At 34.6% G+C, this 25,974-nt stretch overlaps 1 protein-coding gene across 2 annotated transcripts in view; it reads right to left on the reverse strand.

Annotated features, from left to right (window-relative positions):
• Nucleotides 1-25,974, reverse strand: part of DOCK7 (dedicator of cytokinesis 7) — a 187,591-nt gene that overhangs the window by 65,078 nt on the left and 96,539 nt on the right. The window contains exons 19-25 of one of the 2 annotated variants that reach the window (XM_068540018.1): nucleotides 20,731-20,817; nucleotides 16,271-16,502; nucleotides 13,264-13,428; nucleotides 10,646-10,815; nucleotides 3,490-3,582; nucleotides 2,206-2,295; nucleotides 1,158-1,253 (exon numbers count right to left, since the gene is read on the reverse strand). In XM_068540018.1, the coding sequence (XP_068396119.1) occupies nucleotides 1,158-1,253; nucleotides 2,206-2,295; nucleotides 3,490-3,582; nucleotides 10,646-10,815; nucleotides 13,264-13,428; nucleotides 16,271-16,502; nucleotides 20,731-20,817 (933 nt within the window). The remainder of the gene's footprint in view (nucleotides 1-1,157; nucleotides 1,254-2,205; nucleotides 2,296-3,489; nucleotides 3,583-10,645; nucleotides 10,816-13,263; nucleotides 13,429-16,270; nucleotides 16,503-20,730; nucleotides 20,818-25,974) is intronic. The other variant, XM_068540017.1, reaches the window with a different exon arrangement.

A 25,974-nucleotide genomic window follows, 5' to 3' on the forward strand; every position in this document is an offset into this window, starting at 1 on the left:
TTGTAAATAGTGCTGCTATGACATTGGGGTGCATGTAACTTTTTGAATTAAGAGTTTTCTCCGGATATATACCCAGGAGTGGGATTGATGGATCATATGGTAGCTCTATTTTTAGTTTTTTAAGGAACCTCCATACTATACTCCATAGTGGCTACACCAATTTACATTCCCACCAACAGTGTAGAAGGGTTTCCTTTTCTCCACATACTTTCCAGCAATTATTATTTGTAGGCTTTTTAATGATGGCCATTCTGACTGGTGCGAGGCGATACCTCATTATAGTTTTAACTTGCAGAAGAAATGTCTTCTAATCCTCAACATAAGTAACATTCAATGCTGAGAATGATTCTATGGCATACTCTGGAAACGTCCATTGTTTCTTTTCTTTCTTTCTTTTTTCTCTTTTTTGTTGTTTTGTCTTTGTTTCTTATTTATTATTTTACATAATTTTTTTGGAAGAAAAAGTTTCAGTGATTTCAGCTTTCTAGATGCTAGAGAGGAAGGTCCCTAGTGCCAGAATGCCTAAGTTTGAATCACAGCTCTCCTGTATACAAGCTATGTATACTTAAACAAGTCACTTAATCTCTCTGTGCCTTGGTAATTCCTAGCCCATAGAGCTGTGCTACCATACTGTACATACTTAATAAATGTATATTGCTTTTGTGTATATATGTGTTTATGCTGTGTATATAGATATTTATTAAAATATTAATTCATTTATTTGTTTTAATATCATTTACTGAATTAAGTAGAAAGTGTGGTTGTTTTTTATTGGCTGTGACTGGCATTTCCCTAAGAGCTTTCTAACCATAAAAGCAGTAGGTATCTATAAAGCTCTTTTTATCTGGTATGAAATCAATAGTACTGCCATTATACACTAGCATGTTCAGACTAAGAAAGAATGTATCACAGGTTTCCTTTAAAAAGACAGCTTCTGCAACTATCCCTAAAAACATAGTTTAAATTAGCTTTATAACTCCATCTAAATTGTGCTGATTGTCCACAGTGTTTATTTAGAGATGTAGCAAAGGTAATTTTGTCTTGGAGGCACATGTAAAACCATAAGATGGGCAATAGGAAAAGATTCTAGGATAAAATCATGAGCTAACACAAAATTGTTTAATAAGAAAAACAAAGAATGTGTTTAGTTTGCTCACCATTAACTCAAAAAAGAACCAGGCTTGTTGCAAAGCTGATTCCCGAACGCTGCCACTGCAAACAACCCACTGCAAAGCCAGCTCCTCATGAAATAGCTATCCAGAAGTAAATCCAAAGTTATTATCAGTGTCAGGTCTGCTGGTAACACAAACCAAATAATGCAAGTACAAATGAAGATATAATGAGAATAAGCAAAATAAGGCATGTGAACCATTCAATGATGCAGTGAGGACACCCATTAACGAAACGGCTATTTATACACGTAAGACAGTGGCATGTTGAACAGCTGAAAAAATTACATGTTATCTTGGAGTAAAATGTAATTTTAAAAGGACAGGTGGGAAATAGGCTCCTAAATTGTACGTGCAAAAAGAAACTAGACCGAAAACTCACAGTTACAAATAAAATCTGGCTTGTGCCTTACATACATATTTCAGCATATGCAAATACATTCATGAACTTTGCTGGTACAATTTAGGAAATACCTTTAAAAATTTAAACTTTGATATCAGCCATTAATTTTCAAGTTTTCAGGTATTTAAAGTCTTTTTATTAAAATAGCAGAAATTTCCTGCCTTATAATGGATATGCATACAAAGCATTTGCACAATAGTGTATATTAATATGAAAAAGGACTAACAAAACTGTGCATAAGGGAAGCAAATCAACATATCTTACTAAGAGTGATAATTTTTCTAACTCATCTTCCTTTCCCTGGAGATTTAAAACACAAAACAGAAGCAGTTACAGAAACAGAATTAAGAGTTGATACAATTTTTTTGGTACTAAAATTTAATGATCAAATTTAATGCACTAAACTCTAAAAACAGTCATCTGCAAAGATATAAATATTATAATAATGTAAAAGAGCTTGCAATGGAGAGGTATGCCCAAAAAGACATCAGACAAGCAATGCTTGCTCAAATGTATTTTTTAAAACAGTGCAATTATTGTAACATCTCATACTGGTTATGTAAAGAATCCTTACATCTATTTAATTGTTGGAATTATTTTCCCCCTACATGGACTATCTTCATATGAATCTACCTTTTTAGTTGGTAAGCGTCCCGTTAATGTTTGTAAGAAACTTGACGTCTCTGTGTGCGAAGACATACGATTACAACTTCGATCCATAGCCTATGGAGTGAAGATGAATGAATGACGAGATACCATTAAAGTCTGCTGTGGATGACTATGCAGTTCAAGGATTATATACAATTTTTTACATAGAGCTTTACTGTCATTTTAACAGCCATCTGTTTTATTGCTCATCCCATTTTCACTATTTTAAGTTGCTTTAATGACAATGCACTAGAAGTATCAAAATGGCTTCTGTTTATTTTATCTTTAAAAGATAAGTATTTGAATGATTATATAAATTCAGAGTGCTGCAAAGAATGAAACTTTTATCTGTGTGATCTATACACATGCATGTATCTAGTAAGAAAATGTAAAAAGTAAAAATATACTTCTCACGGGTCTCGGACCAAAAAGAGAAATCAAGAATTTTATATTTAATTAAAAAAATAAAAGTTTAGAATAATTTCTTTCATGTTTCACTATCATCAAAAATTACGATTCAGGTTAGCCATATACTATATTAAATATAAATCATTTATAATAAATTTGCAATTAAAATTTTTCTTGAAGAACGAGAGCATTGTCCTCCAAAGCCAATACACAGATGAGAAGTATATTTTGAGGAATCATGCAGTATTAGCTATCAAGCAATTAGACTTAAGTAAGCAAAACCTAGTACAAATAAGTTACAACAAATTTCATACTTTGCAACACAGTACAGATTAAAACAGATTTTTGCTTCTGGTACTTAATCTTACAGCATGGGGATCATATACTGTTCATATTTAATTTCAGCTTATTACCAATATTTCTAGTCAGTGATTATGAAGAAAATGACAAGATAGTAAATGCTAAATGACAATGATACAATAGCTACACTTTAAACCAAAAGCGAATGGAAAACTGTCAGGTTTTTTCCACACAAAAAATTTTTAAATTCCTACTAAAGATGCGCTACCCCAAAAGTAGAAACTGTTATCAAAGCCATCAATTGCATAAGCAGCAGGCACTGAAACATCAATGGGGTATACAGGAGGGAAGGAGAAGGAGACAGGAAATAGGAAAGGAGAGTATTACTGGTGCAATTGGTGGTATTCATGCATAGCAGTTGGAAAATGTGCTAAGTAAACAAAAATACACACTTTTTAATTATTAAAAAGCAAGCCACTGAAATCATAGTATATACTAAAAAGTAATGTTCTAAAGGGAAACATCAGCAGCCAATAAAGAAACCTCTAATATAAACACCACCTGTGTTGATTCTGCACTTGGACTGGGGTTGGATCCCCATGGGGCAGCTTTTGGACCACCAGTGTTAACCCAGGAATTGGAGCGGTCTAAACCCTAAGCATATAATAGAAAGCAGTTGGAAAGGAAAGAAATATTACATGTGGCATGCTATATTCTTAAAGAAATCCAGACTTTCCAATGCAAACATGTTTTTAATTAGTACTGTTAAAGCAACCAAAAATTTTAGGCATCTATAGAATATTAGTTCATCAAAATTATCTCATTACATAATTTTTTAAAAATCACAAAGAAAATTAAGTATAGCATTTAAAGGTAATTTCTCTTTATATAAAGGGATCACCTTTAAGTATCAACAACTAAAGATCCCACAGCACCATCCCCCCAAACTCTCTTCAAAGATGGTACAAGTTAGCAACAGACAATTTCCTCTAAATCTAACTAGGGTTTAAAAGAAAAGAAAAAAAAAAAAAAAAATGGAAGAAGAAAAACATTCCAATCTTGTCTAAAAGACTAATTTTATTCCATCTGTCATCAACTGAAAACTTCTGTGCAGCAATACTCCACAATTCTATTTGAACTTGCCTCCTCTTTTAGGGACCAATAAGAAAAATTAGGTAAAAAATTAAGAAAAAAAAAGATGCCCGATATTTGCTCCTTCCTAAAAATGATGGTAGATTTGGAGTTGTGCTCAGTCTTATTGTGCTTGTTGAAATTAAACATAATGGGCTACTTTTTTATATAAAAATTGTAATGAAAAACATTATGCTGGGGCTGTCTGTAGGAATTGTATCTTCATCATCACTATCATTAATTTGAAGTTAATTCAATATGCTATTAATGTGTATGACCAGAAGTGAATTATGTCTGTCTTCTCTGAAAGAGGTTATTATGATCCCAGGTAAAGGGGACTGGGGCTTTACTTCAATTTCTTAAAATTGATCATTAGAATCACCTGAATTAGAAAATTCAGATTCTGGCCCTTACCCCCAGAAATCCAGATTCAGCAACATGGGCTGGGCCCTGGGAACCTACAAATAGAACTGAGCAAGGTATAAGAGATTTTTAGAGGACTGCTGAAGACAACACAAGACAAGCCAACTAAAAATATTAGGGCCTGAGTATGAACTCAAACCAGAAAGCGCCAAAGAAGGATAGGTAAAAGAAAAGAAAGAGTAAACAGTGGTAATCAACTCTATGTAGACATTAGTATCAGCTGGGAAGGTTAAGGACAACCATCACCACAAATGTGCAGGGCCCTACCTCTAAACAGTTAAATAACAATCTCTGGGAGTGAGGCCCATGCATGTATATTATGGGAAGGAGGAGCTAGGGGGGAAGGGAAAGGGAGGGGAGGAGGAAAGGGGAGGGGGAAAGAGGGAAGACAAACTACTAGCTCTCAAGGGCTTAGCTTTTAGGGAGAATATTTCCCCTCCTTTTCTCCCTATTTTTTCCAAAAATACAAAGAAGTTGAAAGGATGATACAATAACTACCCATTTCCCCTCATTTTTGACACTCAATGTGTAAGATGAGAGTTAAAATTCAAATCCAGGTTCTACTGCTTACTAACTGTAAAATCTAAGGTAAGTTACCCAATCTCTTTTTCAGTTTCTTAGCTACAAAATAGGAATAATGATAAATGTCTCCCTCATACTGTAAAGATCAAAGTAAATAATGGAAGTAAATCACTGAATACAATGCCTCAAATATAGTAAACTCTTAAAAAATAGTTTTAACAAAAACTTGCCACCATACATGTTTTTTTAAATGCTTCCTAGCAAAGTAAATTGGGCAATATTCAAATACTCATAAAATTACATAATCAATAGATTTGTTTAAAATAAAATACCCCATTTTATAGGTATTAATAAAGACTTCTCAGAACCCCATTATATTATTTCAAATAAAAGCAAATCAGCACACAATATGTTTTTCAGATAAGTTAAAACAAAAATTTTCAGTCTCCCAAATTATGTCACTACTCATGTTACAAAAATAACAAAATATAAGCATCTAATTTCTGCAAAATTACAACTGTGCTCTCTCTACCATAAATTTCTACAAAAAGAGAAACAATAACTTTGCCGTACTCATAAGTTCACTTTTTAACTTCTTGCTTAATAATTTCCTTTAAAACTAAGGCACATGCTAATGAGTAACGTGAGAATAAACAATAAATCTCTTTGTGCCATTAATTATACATTATATCCAAAATACTGAGGCACTGAACAGTTATAATCACATCAAGTCAAAGCCAACTGTTTAAAGAAAACTGGTGGCCAATTTATTTGTAAAGCAAATTATTTCCATAATTTAAATGTCATACAGCTAAGAATTATATCAAACAGCCCTTAGTTAAGCAAAGTCATCACTGATATTTACTAATATAATAACTATGTTTACATATCTCCAACTAACAGAAGAGATTAATCAAATGTGTGTACATGTGCATGAAAGTGTTTTTATTCTGTTTTTGCCAAATCTCTGTAACATTATTATTTTGTTTTGTCCCTTAGGTATAGATAGGCTCCTTCCCCGAATAAGGCTCACAGTATATCTGACTTGACATCAATACTCATGTTTCAATACAATCCTCAGCATAGTGGATTTAGTAAGCTATGCACACAGTAAGCTCTCAGTTTTTGAAAAATAAATGAAAAAATAGGAGATGATACATTAGAAAGAAACTAATTATCAATGTAAAATTGCACTGGCATTTGCTTAAAAGCAATAAAATTCAAACCTGATGTAACCATATATTTACACAACTGAATGTTAAAAGAACATTGCTAGGACAAAGAAAGATCAGTTTTGGCAAAATAATTATGAAAAAAACTCACAAATATGGTTTTATAGCCACTAGAGTAATAAAAGCCTGTTGATAGTATTTTAGAACTTCAGGATTTCTGCATTTTGTATTAGGAAATGAAGTCTAACCAAAACTTTCATAAAACCAAATATCTTAAGATCTTTAAGTATTTAATTAATCCTGATAGCAAGAGGGCAAACAAAAGCATAATTCAATTTTTAAAAAGTTGTTTACTCTTGCTAGAGATACTCAATGCTTACTAACATTCATTCTTTGGATACATGTCTTTTGAGTACTTTTCATATGCTGGATATTATAGTTGCTTTGGATACATCAGTGAACAAATATCTCTGCCTTCATGGAGCTTATACTCTAATAAAGGGAGACAAACACTAAAAAATAAACATAACAGGTAACTAATTTATATGTTACATTAAAAGGTAGTAAATGTTATGAGTCACAGAAACAGAGTAAGGGGATAAGAAGTCCCCGGGACAAGGCTAAGGAGAAAGACACACTTATACATTTAAATAAGTGCTCAGAGTAGACCCCAAGGAGAAGGTAGTTCTCTGAGTACAGACTTAAAGGAGGTAAAGGAGTTAGTCATAGGATCTTGCTCAGAGATATGACATAATCCAACTTAAGTTTTGTTTATTTGTGACTTAAGTTTTTAAAGCAGCATTCTGGTTGCTATGTTGTGAAGTGAGTGTAGGTTGGAAGGAGGGAAACCATCTTTAAGGCTATTACATTAATTCAGTGAGAGACGATGGTAGTTCAGACCAAATGGTAGTACTAGAGGTGATGAGAAGTGGCTCTACCTTTAACATATATGCAAATCTGAACTAAAGGATTTACAAAAGGCAGCTGAGTTTAGAATTCTAGAGAGATATCTGTACTTGAAATACAATTTTTGTGAGATATCAGCATAAAGTGATACTTACAACAACAGGACTTCATAAGATCACGAAGTGAGTGAGTGTAGAGAAAAGAGAAAACAAGACAAGAGAAGACAAGAAATAAGGACAGAGGCCTGGGGCACTTCCAAATTAAGAGATCAGAAAGAGAAGAATCTACAAAGGAGACTGAAAAGGTGTAATCAGTACAGAGGAAAATCAAGAGAGTGTAGTGCCCTAGAAGCTAAGTAAATAGAATAAATCGGAGAATTAACTGTGTCAAAAGCTGCTGTAAGGTAAAGTCAGCCAAGCGTTGAGACTTAACCTTTGGATTTAAGAACAAGGAGAGCACTGGGGGCATTAGAAGGGCAGTATGGGAGGAAGATCAAAGGAATATGTTTGAAGTAGGGTAACAGGAGTTAAAGAACGAGAGTAAAAGAATTGGAGACAGCAAGTATGGAAAACACTTCTAAGGAATTCTACTACAAAAGGTAGCAGAGAAATGATGAAGAAGCTACCAGCAGAAATACTAGAGAGGAGATTTTTTTTATGGGAGAAATAAAAAAATTTTTATTTTTTATCCCATTTTATGGGATGGGTTGATTTAGGAGATGGGGAGAAACTGATGATGTAGGAGAGTGATGAAAGAACTGCTGGAGTGAGGATCTTGAGTAGGTGAAAGGGGATGGGTGGTTGTATACAAACAGGGAATGGACTTAGGGAAATGGACAGTTCATCCATAGCAGAGTTTTAAGTAGTAGGTAGTAGTAGATGGTAGTGGGTAGGTAGATGTGATGGTCAAAGGTGACAAAAGTTTTCTTCTGATGGCCTCAATTTTCTTAATGAAGTAGGAGATAAAGTGAGGAGGGGGATTGGTGGGGAGCTGTTAGAGGGTTTGAGGTACCAAAGAAGGCATTAAACCTTTTTCTGGGAGAATGGGAAAGTAAATGGAATGAAGAAATATAGTATAATTGCTTGACAGCATTAAGGGCTCTCTTGAGGTTCATGGCCTTTAATTTCAAATGAGACCAGTTATCATGGCATTTCTCAAATCATGTTTGAGGGCACAGGCAGTCAACTGAATTCAGCTATGGTTTGAGGTTTGGCTAAGCAAGTAAAATGAAGTAAGGGAAAGATAAGGGAATTGACGTTTGTTTATAATGGTAATAATTATAATGATTGATCATGGAATTTAAGCTGGCTAAATTGGAAGAAAGAACATTAGGGGCGTGAGGTACAGTAAAAAGGTCATACGATCAAGTGATTGGAGGTTGCCGAGCAGAGAAATTGTTGGAGTTGGGGTACTAGACAGAAAAATATAAGCTAATGGTTAGAGAATAAGATGCATGAAATTGAGATTATGAGGATTAAAATTATTCATCATGACAAGACTAAGGGTATGACCATGGCTAAGGCAGAGTGAAAGACAAAAATCATTAAAGAAGAGTTTCTCTAATTTCCAAGCCAATAAAATCAGAATAAATGAAGAGTAGCTATAAATAAACTTCAGATTCCTTATAATTTTTCAATGAGATAAAATTATACACCATTATTATTTGTGATTATGACTAAATGATAGTCCAAAATGAAGGTAGGTAGCTATCAAAAATAATGAAACCAAAAAAAAAAAAAGAACATACAAAAACCATTTGAATAAAATTTGATTAGGACAAGACTGTATTGTCATAAGACAAAGTCTCACCTTATGACGGCTTTCTCAAAAGTTTATGTATATCATAATATCAGAAGCAAGTTTACATCATTATTATGTCCCATTTTATGAACCACTTGAAAAAAGACAAATAATCATTCCAATACATGTACACTTTTGTTCTAAATCTTGATGTTATAATCTACAAATACATCATATATAAAGGAAAACTCTAGAATTATGCTAAATGAAGCATAATGCAAATCTTACAGAAATTAAGAGATGTTTCAAAAGTAGAACCTTGAGAAAAATGGCAACTATAGCTCTTTAATAGGAAAATTTCTTATAATTCACAAATGAGATTCATTCCACTGAAGAACTGTACTTACAGTACATAAATTATGTTAAGTATTACCTCCATCACAATAAAAAAAAATCAAGAATGAAGACAAGGATAAAAAACCTTGTCTTCCTAGACATGGCAAGATATGTGGAGGGAGAAAAGCCGTCTCTTTTGTAATTGCTGTATTACTCAGGTTACTCTGCAGCATCCATGTAAATACACCTGAACATCATTCTCTCAGAAAGCTCACAAAAAGTGAAAGTTTGTTTAATTAGAGTAACACCTATTTGGATCTTTAAGTTATTGAAATTCATGTTTATTTTTTAAATTATAAGGCTACAAAATATTTTTTTCATCTGTAAGAAATTACTTTAAAAAACGTATTTTTGATCTGTGAGAAATTACTTTCAAATTACGTAAAACGTACTTTAAAATGCGCAATGCTAAAGTTTATTAGAAGTGTCTGAATGTAAAATTTCTGTAACTATATGAGTAGATTTAAGTAATTCTGATGTGTTTGATCTATATTCAAGTATTTCACAAAAACAAGCTCAGATCATTAAAAAAAAAAAAGGTCTATTTAGTTCAGGCTAAGGGTTAAACACAGACCCCAAAACATGTTTGCTAATTCTTCCTCATATCCTAATTAACAGACTAAAATGCCAAAGAAAAGTTGGCTATGATTCCGTAACAAAGGTATCTTCCTTCTTTCTAATAGCAAAAAATCAATTTAAAATGGTTTGGTCAAAACCCAACATAATGCGATTTCTTGGCCTCAGTCTTACTGTTCTTTTTTTCCAGTTTGATTTTCAAACTCTGAGTTATTTTTGTACTTTAACTATAGAAAGGTAATGACTACTTGTTCCTTAAGTATATTTTGGGGGATAATAAAGATGGATGCTTACATAAAATACAGCTGGATCTTATACTGGCTGGCCTTTCCCTTATCATCTGGGAAAATCACTAACCATGATTAAATAAATCATATTTTTCTAATCCTGGTGCACCTTACATAGAGTTTTCCGTGTGAAATGTAGCTCTGTTAATTGTTAATCATTGTTCTTGATATTTTTGGAGAAGGGAGGCTCATATTTTAAGTTGATAATATGTCCCAACTACACAGCAGTCACAGGTCTCTTCTAATGCTCTAGAAAATCAATCTAACCATTTTTCACATGATAATCAGACAGACAATGAGTCGTATGTGACTGGTCACCCTGCACAAATTTTTTAATTTGGCAGATATTCTTGAGCAGAGCACACAAACCAGTTTGTAATAGCAAAAACATTGAATAGAAACATCAAACATTTATGTGTTCACTGATAGAATAGAAACGCACAATTTCTTTCTTATTACTAACTCAAATACATTTTAAAATTAAAAATAAAGTAAAACAATTGGACATTTCTCATTTGTTCACAAACTGAAAACCAAATTTATAGACGCATATCTTCAGTTTACCTTACTGCCGATGATTGACCGTACTTCATCATCTGGTGACGTGGGAGTTCCAGATATATCTGGATTACTATTACTAAGGCTCCGAGAACGATTTAAATTAAGGCTTGCAGGTCTCACAGCAGATCTAGCCATTGTGGCATAATGCACTGATCCTCCCAAACCCCCAGGACCTAGAGTTGTATATAAAATAACATATAATTAAGCAAAAAATTAATCAGCAAAGGACCTGAAAAAATCTCTTCCACTTTACAAAATTCCACAAAGATCATAAATTGCTTTTATTTCTAAATGAAAATACTATAAATAAGAAAAACACTCCAGACCTAGTGATAGCTATACAAAGATAATTTATTTTACAGCAGCTGACAAAACCATGTGAATTATAAATACAATCATTATCTCTTCAATGTTTCTATGATTATGTATTATATATACAAAAAAACACAAAAGTAATAAGAAACATACACAAATGTAACCTTCCCTTATATATGAGGGTATCTAAGACCCAAAATGCTCCAGCTAATATCTTTTCCTTTTTTCCCACCCCTCCTGCTCTGCCCCTTGAAACACAGTCACTAAGAGGGAGAGCCAATTTCCTGTCAGTATCTCTTAAATGAAACTACGGCTTAGGTCTCTATCTTTATCAGTGACAATTTTAACTATAACAAAATGGCATCTTTATAATATACATACATAAATGTATACTAAAGATAATTCTCCTAAAAGCCCAGGTTATACAAAAAAAAGCAAAGAATCCCTTTTTTGTCTGAAATCAAGCCTGATACCATTATTCAACCAGGGTCTATGAACGTAAAATACCCAGCAATTGTATCTCCATTTTTCGTTTTTAAAGAAATCTTTCTGAGTGTCATATCTGCAAATGACACACACCTGTCAACTAAGTAGTTTATAGTCTTCAGGTCAGCATGTAAAAAAGACATTTTGCAAAATCTGTGAAATTCTAATAGTGTTCTGAATGGAACAGTAAAAGGAGTAGCATTATATACAGTCCACAATCACTTATATACTCAGAGACTCAAGTACTATAATTTTAGAAATCAAGATAGGAAATTATGAACAAGACTATAAGAGTCAATTAGTTCTCTGTTTCAATTAAGAAATAAAATGTGCTAAAACTGAGATTACTATTATGCCTAGTTTTCAGAGTGAATGTCATAATTACTTGTCACCATTATTAATGTTAACACTGACAACAGCTGAAAAGGGCACTTACCATTATCACTAGTGATGGATGGATGACTCATACAGACAAATATGTAAACAGGTTGAAAGGTATGCACAACATAATCATTAACCTACTAACTGAACAACTAAAGAGTGATTCAAACTAAGTCATCCCCCACCACCACCACTACCACCTATGTCATATAAAACAAAAGCAAGTGGCTACTCTGGGCTCTAATATTCAAAAAGGCTGTATGATTTTATTGACCATGAAGAGATCAGAACTTTTCTAGAGGATAATCTTTTATAGTATTGTAGGTTTCACAGGGTTATCAGGAAACTACTGAGCCATCATATTTCTTCTTTAATGTCCAATAGCACTCTGAATGACAAATATAACATTCTATTTATCCTATTTATCTTATCTTTTTTTTTTTAACTGAGATATTGGGGAACTTTATGCACATATTTTTAGCATGTAATCAAGAGAAAAAACTGAACTGGGAACTGTAAGGAAAACAACTTTGCCATATGTACCCCAAAATGTAGTAAATAAACAATGAGCAGAGATATGTTTTTATTCTTTGAATACAACATCAGGTCCCTAGAGCTGAGCCACAAGTCAACAGCATGTATTATACTGAGAAAAAGAACTCACTTTATTAAGTATCAAGAACAAAATCCTCCACAAATGTCTTTTCTAATAGAAATCACCCTCACTGCTAATTTGGAATTTGGAGCAATAGCCTTTTATTAAACTGTTTACAAACAGCAGTTCATACGTCAGACTACATAATCATAAATCAAGCTGAGATGACTGCATTAGCCTCAAATAGACTCAGAGAACCTCAGTGGGGATTTTTAAATACTCTTCCTTCCAATTTTACCCATAATGCCTTGCGATGCAACATAATTTTTTTTAAAATTTTATTTTATTTTATATACAGCAGGTTCTTATTAGTTATCTATTTTATACATATTGGCATATATATGTCAATCCCAATCTCCCAATTCATCTCACCACCACCACCTCCCCCCGCCCCGCTTTCCCCCCTTGGTGTCCATCGGTGTCTCTATTTCTACCTTGCAAACCAGTTCATCTGTACCATTTTTCTAGATTATTTATCTTAACTGGGAATGATAAAATGCTTTCAGAGACGGAAGTTATTTTCAACGTTCATTTCCAAAAATTAATTCAACCAAGATCTCTCTAATTCAACTTAAAGGAAGCTGTATAAATAATGATGCTTTAAAATATAACCTATTTATCCTTTTAACTCCAGTACATAGCATAGTCCATGGCACTTAGCAGGCATTCAACAAATGTCTGCTATTGAATAAATGCATCACACCATGGACTACAAGATTATTTCAATCCTATTATGAACACATAATCTATGCAAGATAGTTTCTTAGTAAAAAGAATAAAATACCTGGTGATGGTGAATTAGGGTAAGTATTTGGTAGGCGAAAAACATAATAGATATATGATGCGAGAAGGCTGTTTCTGCCATGCTGGTCATGATTTCCTTCCAAGTTTTTGTGAAGCCGATTTATAATTGATGCCATGGCTTCAAATGATGCTTGACCTAGATTTACTTTTAAGGAGGAAAATATTTTTCCATTAACTTTTTTAGACTGTAATTTCCAAAAAGATCAAGGTTTTGCCTTCACTATATGCATTAAGTATAGTGACTACACACAGTAAGCATATAAAGATGATATTTGATATTAATTTTATGGTATCTATTTATAATACTGTATTAACTGAATCAAAAATACTTTTAAAAAAATGAGAAAAAACTAATTTTAATAATTTAACATGAAAACTATGTGGCTTTGCTTAGTGAGAAAAAAAGAATCATCAAACAGTACCCACTACTTTGTAAAACAATACAAAGCACATGATAAGTAAAAAATCTATCTTATATATAACCTTTGAGAAGTAACTTCTCATTTTAAACATGACTCTGAGAAACTAAATACCATACATTGAGCACATGTTACTTTTGTTTATAAAATAAAAGTTACCAATAAAAGTAGATTATTAAAAATATTAACTTAATAGAAAAGAGTTGATAAGCAACTTAATTGAAGTAAGTAGCTCTGTAAAAGGATTAGAAGGAAAAAAGGGTAGAAAACCAGGTTGAGGTAAGGCTATAGCACATTAAATGCCAGGCTAAGTAACACCTACCCAGCCATTCAAGTCAGTATATAACAAGAATTTTGCAAAAATTGGGAAATTCTGGTAGCTCAGTGAGTAAATGGATAATCCAAACAGCCATTCTGAGCAACAGCGCCTCACATTTTATGATTTCTTTAATCAAGACAGGAATTTATGAACAGATAATGAGGCCAATTAAGTTTTCCTAAAAGTGGAAATATCAGATAGAGTGGTCATTTAGGAAGATTAATCTATATATACTGAACTAGAAGAGAGACTAGAAAGAGAGAAACCTAAGCAGGGTTTAGTAATCCTACCTGTGTTCCTGTTTGACTCCTTTTCCTTTTCCTCATAGTAGCTATTCCAAACCATCAGAATCCTTCTCAAAACTAGGTCCACTTTACTCCCTTCTCCACAAATCCTCCTTTTTATCTCAGAGTAGAAATTTATAGAGCATGAAAGTCCTGAAGTTTTTACTATAAATTTATCAGAATCTGAAACAATTTTTAGTTCCTTTCCAAAGGAAGCAGTGCTCGTCTCCTACATAAGAATGATCTATCCACCTTAATTTCTGTCCTACATGCTTGCTTCATTAATTAAACCCTCTTGCACCTCTATATAGATTCTCAAAGCATATAAACATGCTCAAATCTCTCCACTCTTATGCCCTAATCAACCTTGCTTCCTCTTCTAACTAAACTTCTCAAAACAGTATAAGCTTTTTGCATTCCTTTCATCATCTGCTGTTTACTACTAAATTCTCTGTAATCTGGTTTCTACTTTCACTATTTGACCAAGACTATTCTTGTTAATTTCACCAGTGGATACTTCTTCAGTATAGTAGATAAGAGTGGGACTCTAGAGTCAGTTGCTTGGGTTTGAATCTTTAGGTAAATTTTTAAGCGTATGTTCATCATTTTATTCATGAAATCATGAAATTCATACCTATACCTAGAGTTGTAAAGATTTCATACATTAATATAAATAAAGTACATAGCACAATTCCTGGTACACTGTAAGCGTTGGGGAAATGTTTGTTACTATTGTGATTATTTTACTTATACAATCTACAAAAATGAACGATGTTAACTTTTTTTTCTTAAAACCTTCTATGACTTCGGTAACATTACTCTCTACAACATCTCTTCAGTATCTCTTAAACTACCCTGTCTTCTCTATCCCACCATCACTGTCTTTTATCAGGACCACAGAGTTTTTTGTATAAAATTCAAGATTTCAAATCTGTCTGCCTGCCTCCAGATTTTCTCACTTTCAATCTACCTCCGTGCAAAATCATCCTTATAAAAGCCAACCTAGTCACATTACTTTTCTAATTAAGACCAGACCCTTCAAAGGCTATTGATCCTTACAGAATAATAGTCCAATTTCCTAATGTGTCAAGGACCCTACTTCATCTCCCCTACGACCAATATCATCTCTAAACACTAACCCTCCAATTCATAACTAATTACTTATAATTCCCCCAAAATTTCCAAGTTAGTTTATCTGTTTGTGTACTATACACACACTGTTTCATTTCCTTGGGCTAGTTATTTACCTGTCAGACTCCTACTCATCTTTAAATGCTCAACCCAAGAATTACCTCTACTTACAAGTGTCCCTAAAAAAAACTCAAGGAGTTGAATACTACTCTCCTTTGTGCCACCACTTAATACGAAATTTCTATAACAAGTTAGCTGAAATTTCTCACAAGCTCAACTACTTTGCAGGATTGGGTGGAAGCTGTTAGCAAAAGTAAAGGAATGAATCTTGGAAAAAAGGTAGGAAACCTGAATACCTCTCTTTCGAGAACAACTCACAAGAAAAAGAAGATAGAGATTTTGAGTCAACGAAGAAAATATTAGCTATATTAAGTAGAGGATAGCAGATGAGTGAAAATGTAGATTATAAGTCATGTAAAACACAATATGATTTATCAGTTGCATGTTGTCTTAACTAGTCTATGAGATCCTTAAAATCAGAAACCATGCCTTGGTCAGTGCCTATCACTGTATGGTACATATTAGGTGCTTAATAAATATTTGGTGAGTGAATAAATAAATTTGTCTTCATAATTTGAGTAGAAGTCTATATGGCACATTTTATAGAAACAAAAGTTATCATTTTCCAGCATTAGAAACAAGTAAGTAACAACGCCCCACAAAGTCAAACACAGTCCTTACAGAGATGGCAAAAAGGAATCATGGTTCTATTTCTGTAAAAGTTAGAAATGTTGAATGATAAATTTCATGATTCCCCCAACATAGGTAAATTACCTATTTGGCCAGCAATGACAGGAGGTCTAACAACTAAAAGTATCAGTTTATCAAGCAGAAGATAAAGAAATCGGACCACTGGTTCCAACTGAGATGAATTCAATGCTGCAATACTGCTCTTCAATTCATTTTCTAAGTTATTTTCCATGATTCGCATGTCTCCAATTCGGACTGGGAACATGTGTTCATCCAGAGCATTCACCAGAGCAAAAAACTTATCAAGATAAGGATCCTAAAACAAAGAATGAACAGAGGCACTAAACAATTATAACTTCATACATTCCCCAAACTATGGACCACTGATATCTCATATTAATTGATAATACAAAAAAGTACATACTAGTATATACAAACATTGTTTCCAATTAAATACTACATCTATTCTCAGCTATTATTGTAAAGTGGCCACTTCAAATACTATTGATTACTCAAAAAAACTATTGATATTAGGATTTTTTTTCCCAGTGTGAGTCTGCATTATTGCTTTAGAACTCAATTGTTATGGCGAGTGTGTTAGCAACCTACCTGAGCCCATTATTAATGTATTACCTCTTAGCTCCATCCAAACCCACCACCTTTTCCACATTTTGTAATTCTGGAGCTAGACTCTTCAAACTACATTTGTCCTTTGTCAGCTGGCTTGTGATAGGCTCTGACCACAGAGGGTATGGGAAACAGTCTGCTAGGCTTGAGGAGTTAGAAGGGAATCTTCTTCCTCCTGTTTGCTTTCCTAATGGCAGCGAGTAGACGTGCATGCTGTGGCTCAGAGGTGAGGGACATGGGCAGCAGTGGTGGCTCTCACAGTTCCACAGCAGGACCTCTCTACCAAGCTTCCTCAATACTACAGCACAGCAGGCACTGGGCTCCTGTAGCAGTGGTGTCCTCTCCTCAGAGGTCTGATTCACATCCTTCAAGACCTTGCTCTAGGTTTCTAGGTTCCATCCTCCCTTACCACTTTCTGCAATTGCTATCTTTGTTACAATCAGAATTCTCTTTTAACCCATTTAGTAGTGAATCACCTTTAACTTAGTTAACAATTATTTATTTGCAGATTTTTCTCCACTCAAATTACTGGCAGTTTCCATCTCCTGACTAAATCCTAACTGCTATTATTTAACCTCCTTCTACACTGACAGAACCACAATCTTATTTAAAGCAGTAATGTGCGTGCTCTTCGAGCCTCCTTTATACCTATAGATGACCGAGTTCTGACCAATGGATGTGAGAAAAAGGCTACTGAAACTCTGGGAAGACTTTCACTTAGTTAACAATGAAAATAAACTTTAAGAAAAGGCAGTAATGCTAAACAACTTCACATTTATAATTTTAATACTGTTCTAATTTTTTATGTTTTAAATGAATAAAAATAATTCTACTGAATTCTAACTATATATCCAGTAAATTTCAAAGCGCCTACAAGCAAAGTACAAAACATCATTAAAAACATTTATTGTCTTCAATTGATCCTTTAAAAAAGATTATAATACATGATAAAATTATATTACAGCGTTGTAAAATTTATAAACTTCTGAGTTTCAGTCACAGGACTGTGAATGTCAGGGGGCTACACACTAGACACTTCCACTCTATTCTTCCTCTACATTCTATAGATTCTAAATCACCTCTATGAAATATTTTGCCCCAAATCCTTCTTTGTTACATTAAGACAATACATGTATCTACCTGCTTCCATAAAAACAAAGTCAGGAGTAAAACATAAATATATTACCAACACTAGAAAAAGAGAACACTAACAATGATTACAGGATTCAAAAAAACATGAAAAATAATGTATTTGTATACTTAAGAAGATATCATGTGATATTAAGAATAATTTTATTAAGGGAAGGAATATATTTAAACAGTATACTATATTGTCAACCTTCTCATTATCAGAAGAATAAGGTCTATAGGAAACATAAGCATATCTAACAACAGAAAAGTAAAAACTCCACTGGAGCATTATTTTACTAGGATCTACCTGCATACTGCTAAATAAAATATATATACTACCTTTTTGCTGTTTTTTTTTTTTTTTTTTTTTTTTTGGCTGCATTGGGGCTCCGTTGCTGCGCGTGGGCTTTCTCTAGTTGCGGTGAGCGGGGGCTACTCTTCATTGCGGTGCATGGGCTTCTCATTGCGGTGGCTTCTCCTGTTACGGAGCACGGGCTCTAGGCATGCAGGCTTCAGTATTTGCAGCACATGGGCTCAGTAGTTGCGGCACGCAGGCCCTAGAGCACGTGGGCTTCAGTAGTTGCAGCATGTGGGCTCAGTAGCTGTGGTGCACAGGCTCTAGGGCACATGGGCTTCAGCAGTTGCAGCACACGGGCTCAGTAGTTGTGGCTCGCGGGCTCTAGAGTGCAAGCTCAGCAGCTGTGGCGCACGGGCTTAGCTGCTCCGTGGCATGTGGGATCTTCCCGGACCAGGGATCAAACCCATGTTTCCTGCATTGGCAGGAGGATTCTTAACCACTGCGCCACCAGGGAAGTCCTTTGCTGTTGTTTTAAAACATGATATAGAGCACCCTGTCTTTTTACTTTCCCTACCTCACTGTGCAGAAAAGAGTTAACATAGCAAGCTTAAGACATTTCAAAGGCCTGCTTACAAGGTTGGCCCTTGGCTGGCATCTGGGAACTTGGATTTCAGGAGGGTTCCCACTGATAGGCGATTGCTCACTATACCTAAACTGTTTGTGCAAGCAATATGGTTTATGCTTAATACCTGCTTTCCTTTTGCAAATCTAGGATTTTGGTATGTGTTAGGCAGAGGGTGTCTACGAGACAAGCCTATGGTAAAAACTCTGGGAACTGAGCTTCCCTGGTAGACAACATTTCACATATGCTGTTTCAACTTATCCTCTATGACTCCAGTAGGAGAAAACTCTTGGAAGCCTGTGTCCTATTTCCTCTAGACTTGACCTCTTTCCCCCAGACTTGACCTCTTTCCCCCTACCTTATTTTGCTTTATATCTTTCACTAAAATAAATCACAGCTGTGAATATGACTATATGCTGAGTCCCGTGAGTTCTGCTAGAAAATAACAGAACTTAAAGGTGGCCTTGGAAACCCCTGCATACCACCCCTTGCCTTTTCAAGTTGGAGAACCCACATATTCCATTTTGAACACCCGCCTCTTCTCACTCTACATTTTCTCCCTGGAAAATCACATTCACTAGTACAGTTTCAGCTATCACATTTATTCTGTTACCCCCAATCCTAAACTCCTAATTAATTACAACTGCCTATAGGACATCTTCATCTGAAGTGCACAGGCACTTCAAACTCAAAAATAAACTCATTATAGCCCCATAATTTCTCTCCCTTAGTATGCTCCCAAATTTACTTCTCTCACATTTACTATTTACGTTAGAAATCACCATACACCCTAAATTCTGTGGCATTCAAGGTCCTTCATAATCTTTTACCAGCCTGGTCTTCTATGCTCATATACCATGATTTCTCACATACTTTAAATTGCAGTCACACCAGATTAATTACCCTTCCTTCAGCAGATTACTGCCTCTTTGCACTTGCTTTTTATCAATTGCACTGTCTACCCTCTCTCTGTATGGTAAATGCCTACTCACCAATGCAACAACTCAGTTCCCATCAAAACAAACAACTCTCTCTCTGTACTTGAAAGGATTTAGTTCATATATCTAACATAATACTAGTTTTATTATAATTATTTTTGCACTTCCCCTTATTTCACTGTAAGGTTCTTTAAGGGCAGGCTCTTTCCTTCACAGGTAACAACGTCCCTGACCTCACAGAGTTTACAGTCTAATGGGGGAAAGAACCAATAAACAAAGGATATGAATGCATTTATATGTACACACACACACACACACACAGTGACAGAAAGCAAAAGTGCAACAGCATGCAAGTGAAAATAAGAAGCAGTAAGGAGTGCAGGGTAAGATGATACAGAGTGATGGAGCTGCTATGTTTAAAAGAGTCACCAGCAAAGGCTTCTCTGAGGTAAGGAGAAGCCTTAATGAAGAGAAGTCAAATGAATGTGAGAAGGAAAAGCATTCCAGTTAAAGAAAGAGTAAATACAAAGGCTTTGAGAAGAGCTTGGCACATTCCAGAAATATAGTGAAAAATATGGCGATCCCTAAGAACCCTTTCCATTTGAAATATCTAAGTCTATGAGAAATAAAACGAGCTGGATGATGGTTTTTCAACTCTAATTATTCTGCTATGTTCTAGAAACTTAGGGAAAAAAATCACTTAATTTTCAAAATGAAGTCAATAACATTTTGAAAAGCAAAATATTTGCTTTTGTTCATATTAAATATTTTATTGATTCCTTTAAAAAGTAACTTCCAAACCTATACATTTTTAACTGATATATAGTCTCATAAATCTTATAGCAGACAAAACTGATTTAAGTTCTGGACAAAATGTTCAATTCATTTAAGTGAAATCTGATCACAAAAATTATTAAAACTCACTTACCTGTGTATGGATAGATGAAACAGCAACAACTTCAACATTAAAAACACCTTTGTGATTATCTACCCATTTCATGCCAGGTAGAGGAACCTATAAGATATTGAATACAATGACCACAGATGCTTAAGTTGATTATGAATTCTGAAACAAATGTGAATTATGAAAAAAAATTACAATATCTCAATGAGAAAAAATACTGTGGAAATATATTTTATGCACTACAAATAAATGTAGAACTTATATTTTGTTCTTATTACAAAAATCAATGTTTTCTACAAGAGAAGTAAAAGGCTCAAGGAGCAAAAGGCAGAAAATATACACACAAAATTCTATCTTCCCAGAAACATATACCTTTATATTATTCCAAATCTTCCCTTATGCACGTGTATTTTTAAATACACCCTTACATAGGTGATATATCAAACATATTACATTGAAACCTGTTTTTCACCTATTGCATTGTGAATCTCTTTTCATGCCAATAAATTCACATCTACAATATCTTAATGGCTTACAGTATCCTATTTTCTTTATTTTAAACACTTCTATTATGTTTTAATTGGGCTTTAAAATATTCATAAGCAAAGGAAGTCTATTGTTTTAAGGATTAGAAAACATTTTTTTCTGATATAAATTGCTAGCAGTGTTAATTAAAATCATATCACAAAAATTATTTTTAAAAGGGAGTACATCAGTTCTCTCTATTCTTCCTGCTGAGTACAGCTAAAAACCCTGAACATGATACATAAAATAAACACAAAGACTGAAAGGGGAGAGAAGGATGCAGACGGGCTAGGGACCTCAGGATACAAGGAACTATAAGGCAGTGTTTCCTGGGTTTTAGTTTTGCCTCATGTATCCTGGGCTAGTTACTAGAGAAGCTGGCAACCCAGAATTGCCAAAAGAAACAGACCAAAAAAAAAAAAAAAAAACAAAAAAAAAAACTCCAGGAAAAGCCTGCTCCCTCTAGTGAAATGCAACAATTGCCCTAATCTGGCCAAACACAAGGAAACAAATCACAGCCCCATTCCACCTCCATAGGCTGAGTGAGGACCCTAGGTGTCCACCCTCAGCTGGCTATAATGAAGTTCCTCAATCCCTACCCCACCCTCACAAATACTGTCTGGTATCACAGAAGACAGAGATGGGAACTGGTCCCAGTCCAGTGATAAAAAGTACCTCCACTAATTGTGGGGTCAGTGGAGGCCAAGCAGGGAAAAGTAACAAGTTTCCCCCTCACCCTCACAGCCAGGGAGGTGTCAACTGAGGCCCAAAATCCTACCTCCACCCAATAATAAGCCACCCCCTACCCAACACGGAGTGGGGAATGTGAATCTTTACCTCCACCTGGCAACAGGACCTCCCCCTTCTGCTAAAACACAAGACTTATGTAAGATCTAGAGTCATAACATAATACCCAAAATGTTCAGGATATAACAAAAAATCACACATCATACCAAGGACCAGAAAAATTTCAACTTAAATGAGAAAAGACAATCAACAGACATCAATATTTAGATACTGGAAAGATCTGACAAGGAGTTTAAAAAAGCCATCAGGGGAGAAAAAAAAGCTCTACAAGCAATTACGAACATCCTTGAAACAAATGACAAAAATAGAAAGTCTCAGCAAAACAAAACAAAACAAACAAACAAAAAATATATATACATATATAGGAAGATAGACAGGATTTCTTTCCCATGGTTTTATATTTTTATTATATGAAGAAAATAAAACCAAATAAAGTAAGTTTCCTATTACAAAATTCAATACTAAGTAGGTAAGAAATGCAATATCTTTACTGAGGCAAATAATACAGGTATTGAAACTTTAAAAAAGAAAAAAACGCTGGTGGAGTAAATTGAAACTACTCAGCACAAGAAACAGTACTAGCTCTTTCAACCCAAAACACTCATTTTCAGCTTTAAAAAAAAGGACACCCAAATAAAATGTCAACACATACTTCTTTAAAAACAGTCTGCAGCATCAATATCTTCTGGGCACTTGAAGAAATGTAAATAATCAAGCCCCAACCCAGGCCTACCTCATCAGTAACTCTGGGAGTAAGGTTAAACAACTGGTGTTACTACAAACACTCCAGGTGATTCTGATGCATGCTAAAGTAAGAACTACTCTCTTTAAGTATTCTAACAAATAGTGTGGCAATAGGAATGGCATAATAGCAGCAGACACTTCTTTAGCACTTTTCATGTGCCTGGTACCATTCTAAATGTTCTACGTACGATTAATCATTCAGTCATCAACATAACTCAATTATTGTAGGCATTAATTATTCTCCTCAATTTACAGATAAGAAAATTCAGGCAGAGAGACTATCTTAATCAGCTCGGTTTGCCACAACAAAATGTCATACACTGGGTGGCTTAAATAACGGAAATTTATTTTCTCACGGTCTGAAGACTAGAAAAGTCCAATATCAAGGCGCCACCATGGTCAGTTTCTGGTGAGAACCCCTTCCTAGCTTGCAGATGACCACCTTTCACTGTGTCCTCACACAGCCAAGAGAGCAAGCTCTCTGATGTCTCTTCTTACAGAGCACTAATCCCAGCATGAGGGCCCATCCTCATGACCTCATTTAAACTAATTACCTCCCAAAGGCCCCATCTCCAAATTCTATCACATTGGGGGTTAGAACAATTTAGTCCATAACAGAATAAGAAACTCACCTGAGGTCAGTGGGAGCTGGAAGTGAAATCTTGGATATTATGTTATACTGCCTTTCAAAGGTATATGAGATTAGAGAAAAAATCAACAACAAAAAAACTTTCATAATCCCACACCCCTTTGAGAGCTAACTTTGCTAAATTTGGTGTATATTTTCCAAACTATTTCCACCCAGTTGCTGATATATCTACATATTGAGTTTGGTTGTCACTACATTATTTGTTTGTTTTTATATTTTTATTACAAATGTCCCATTGGGATATTTAAATCTATATCACTCCTCTTAACTACCGTACCACTGTATGGCTGTACAAAAATTTAATTAAACAAACCCTTGGTCGACATCAGGTAATTTTCATTTTTTACTTTTTGCTAATACCAATAATCCTGTAATTTTCTTCTTTAAATTCATACAACAAATATTTACTGAAGTCTCTACACAGGTTTCTAGGTACTAGGGTTTCAGGATAAACATAACATCTGCCCTCAGGGAGCTTACTACCCATTTCCTGTAGAAAAAAAAAAATAAGAATTCAGATAGTGGTAAGTATTCAGTAAATAAAAATGGATTAAAAATGACAGACTGTATCAGCAGTGTGGAGGAAGAAAGGGTTGAAAATTCATGGAGTTAGGGAAAGCCTCTCTGAGGAAGTGCTATTTGAAATATATAATGAAATAAATATAACGAAAAGACTCCAGCCATGAGGAGATCATGAAGAAGAAAGACAAAATTCAAAGACTGAGAGGCTGGAAAAAATTTGGAAGAAGCTGTAAGTACGGAACAAGGGGTGTGGTGACAGTAGAAGATGACGCTGGAGAAGTGGAAGAGCCCAGGTCTTTTAGAGATTTCCTGTAGGTCACAGGAAAAAAGATCTAGATTATATTCTAAGTACAATGAAATTCCGAAGGAACATTTTATTTTGATAATAAACACTAAATCTTAGTAATATAATGCTGAATGAAAAAAGCAAGTCTCAGAGGATTATTTATAGCATAATAACCTTTTCATTAAATTCATAAAATAAGCAAAGTAAACAATGTATTCTTTAGGCACACATATGCCTCAATTAAAAAGTAGTTTTAGAGATTTCCCTGGTGGTGCAGTGGTTAAAAATCCTCCTGCCATTGCAGGGGACACGGGTTCGAGCCCTGGTCTGGGAAGATCCCACATGCTGCGGAGCAGCTAAGCCGGTGCACCACAACTGCTGAGCCTGTGCTCTAGAGCCCGTGAGCCACAACTACTGAGCCCACGTGCCACAACTACAGAAGCCCATGCGTCTAGAGCCCATGCTCCACAACAAGAGAAGCCACCACAATGAGAAGCCCGCGCACCGCAACGAAGGAGCAGTCCCTGCTCTCCGCAACTAGAGAAAGCCTGTGCGCAGCAACGAAGACCCAACACAGCCAAAAATAAATAAATAAGTTTATTTTTGAAAAACAAAGTAGTTTTACTGGGGGGGTTGGGGGGGTGGTGATTGAGATTGGGAGATTGGGATTGACATATATACATTAATATGTATAAAATAGATAACCAATAAGAACCTGCTGTATAAAAAAATAAAATTAAATTCAAAAAATAAAAGATTCTATGGGAAAAAAACCTTACAGAAAAATGGTCTGAGAGTATCTCAGTCAACAAAATAAATGGCCTCTCACACACTTTATTTCTGGCCCACATAGGCTGAGATGACCATGGAATTCTTTTCCTTACCATACAGACCATTTATACTCAGTTTTATTTTACCCCAACTCTGTAGTACTTTTTTTAAATCATTTTTTTCTCCTAATATTTTACTTCTTTGCTTGTTAACATATCTCTTTGCAGCTCTACATTTCTTATTCTCAAAATCTGATTCCTGGCTCACCCCCCTGCCCCCACCTTCCCAGAAATGATTGGAAATACAGGTGTATAACCAACTCAGAAGATTTTTTTTTTTAAGTTCAGTACATGAAACCTCCAACCACATCTGGCCATTCACCATTCCAGACATTTTGGTAGGTGTTGATTTGCCCCTAATATTTTGATGTTTGTAATATACTAAATTCTCCATTAATCAGAATGGAATATTCTGGTTAAATTTCTAAAGAAGATAAACTTTTTAATAAACTTTTGCTCTTGCTGGAAATAAAAAAAGTAGTTTTAAGAGGCTAGTTTTCAAAACAATGTGAATGTACTTAATACCACAGAACTGTACACTTAAAAATAGTTAAAATGGTAAATTTTATGTTATGTGTATTTTACCACAATTTTTTTTAAAGGCTAGCTTTTTGTAGTGAGAAGGAAGAAGAATGTGGAATAAGGGAGGAGCACATAAGTGATGTAAACTATTGTCAGTGTTCTAGCTCTTGGATTGGGTGGCGGATTCATGTGTGTATTATATTATTAAATAAAATAACAAAAAATTGAAAAGTGTAAACTATCCTCAGGTGTAACCACTGTTAAGTTCAAAAATATCCTATATGCTGATCTTTGCATACCTATGCAAATAGAGATGATAAACTGCCATGCTAGTCTATATGTCAATCTTGTATGAATCTTGTAAGCATGAATCTGCTTCCTGG

Source organism: Eschrichtius robustus, chromosome 3 (genome assembly GCF_028021215.1).
Source record: "Eschrichtius robustus isolate mEscRob2 chromosome 3, mEscRob2.pri, whole genome shotgun sequence".
Lineage (NCBI taxonomy): Eukaryota > Metazoa > Chordata > Mammalia > Artiodactyla > Eschrichtiidae > Eschrichtius > Eschrichtius robustus.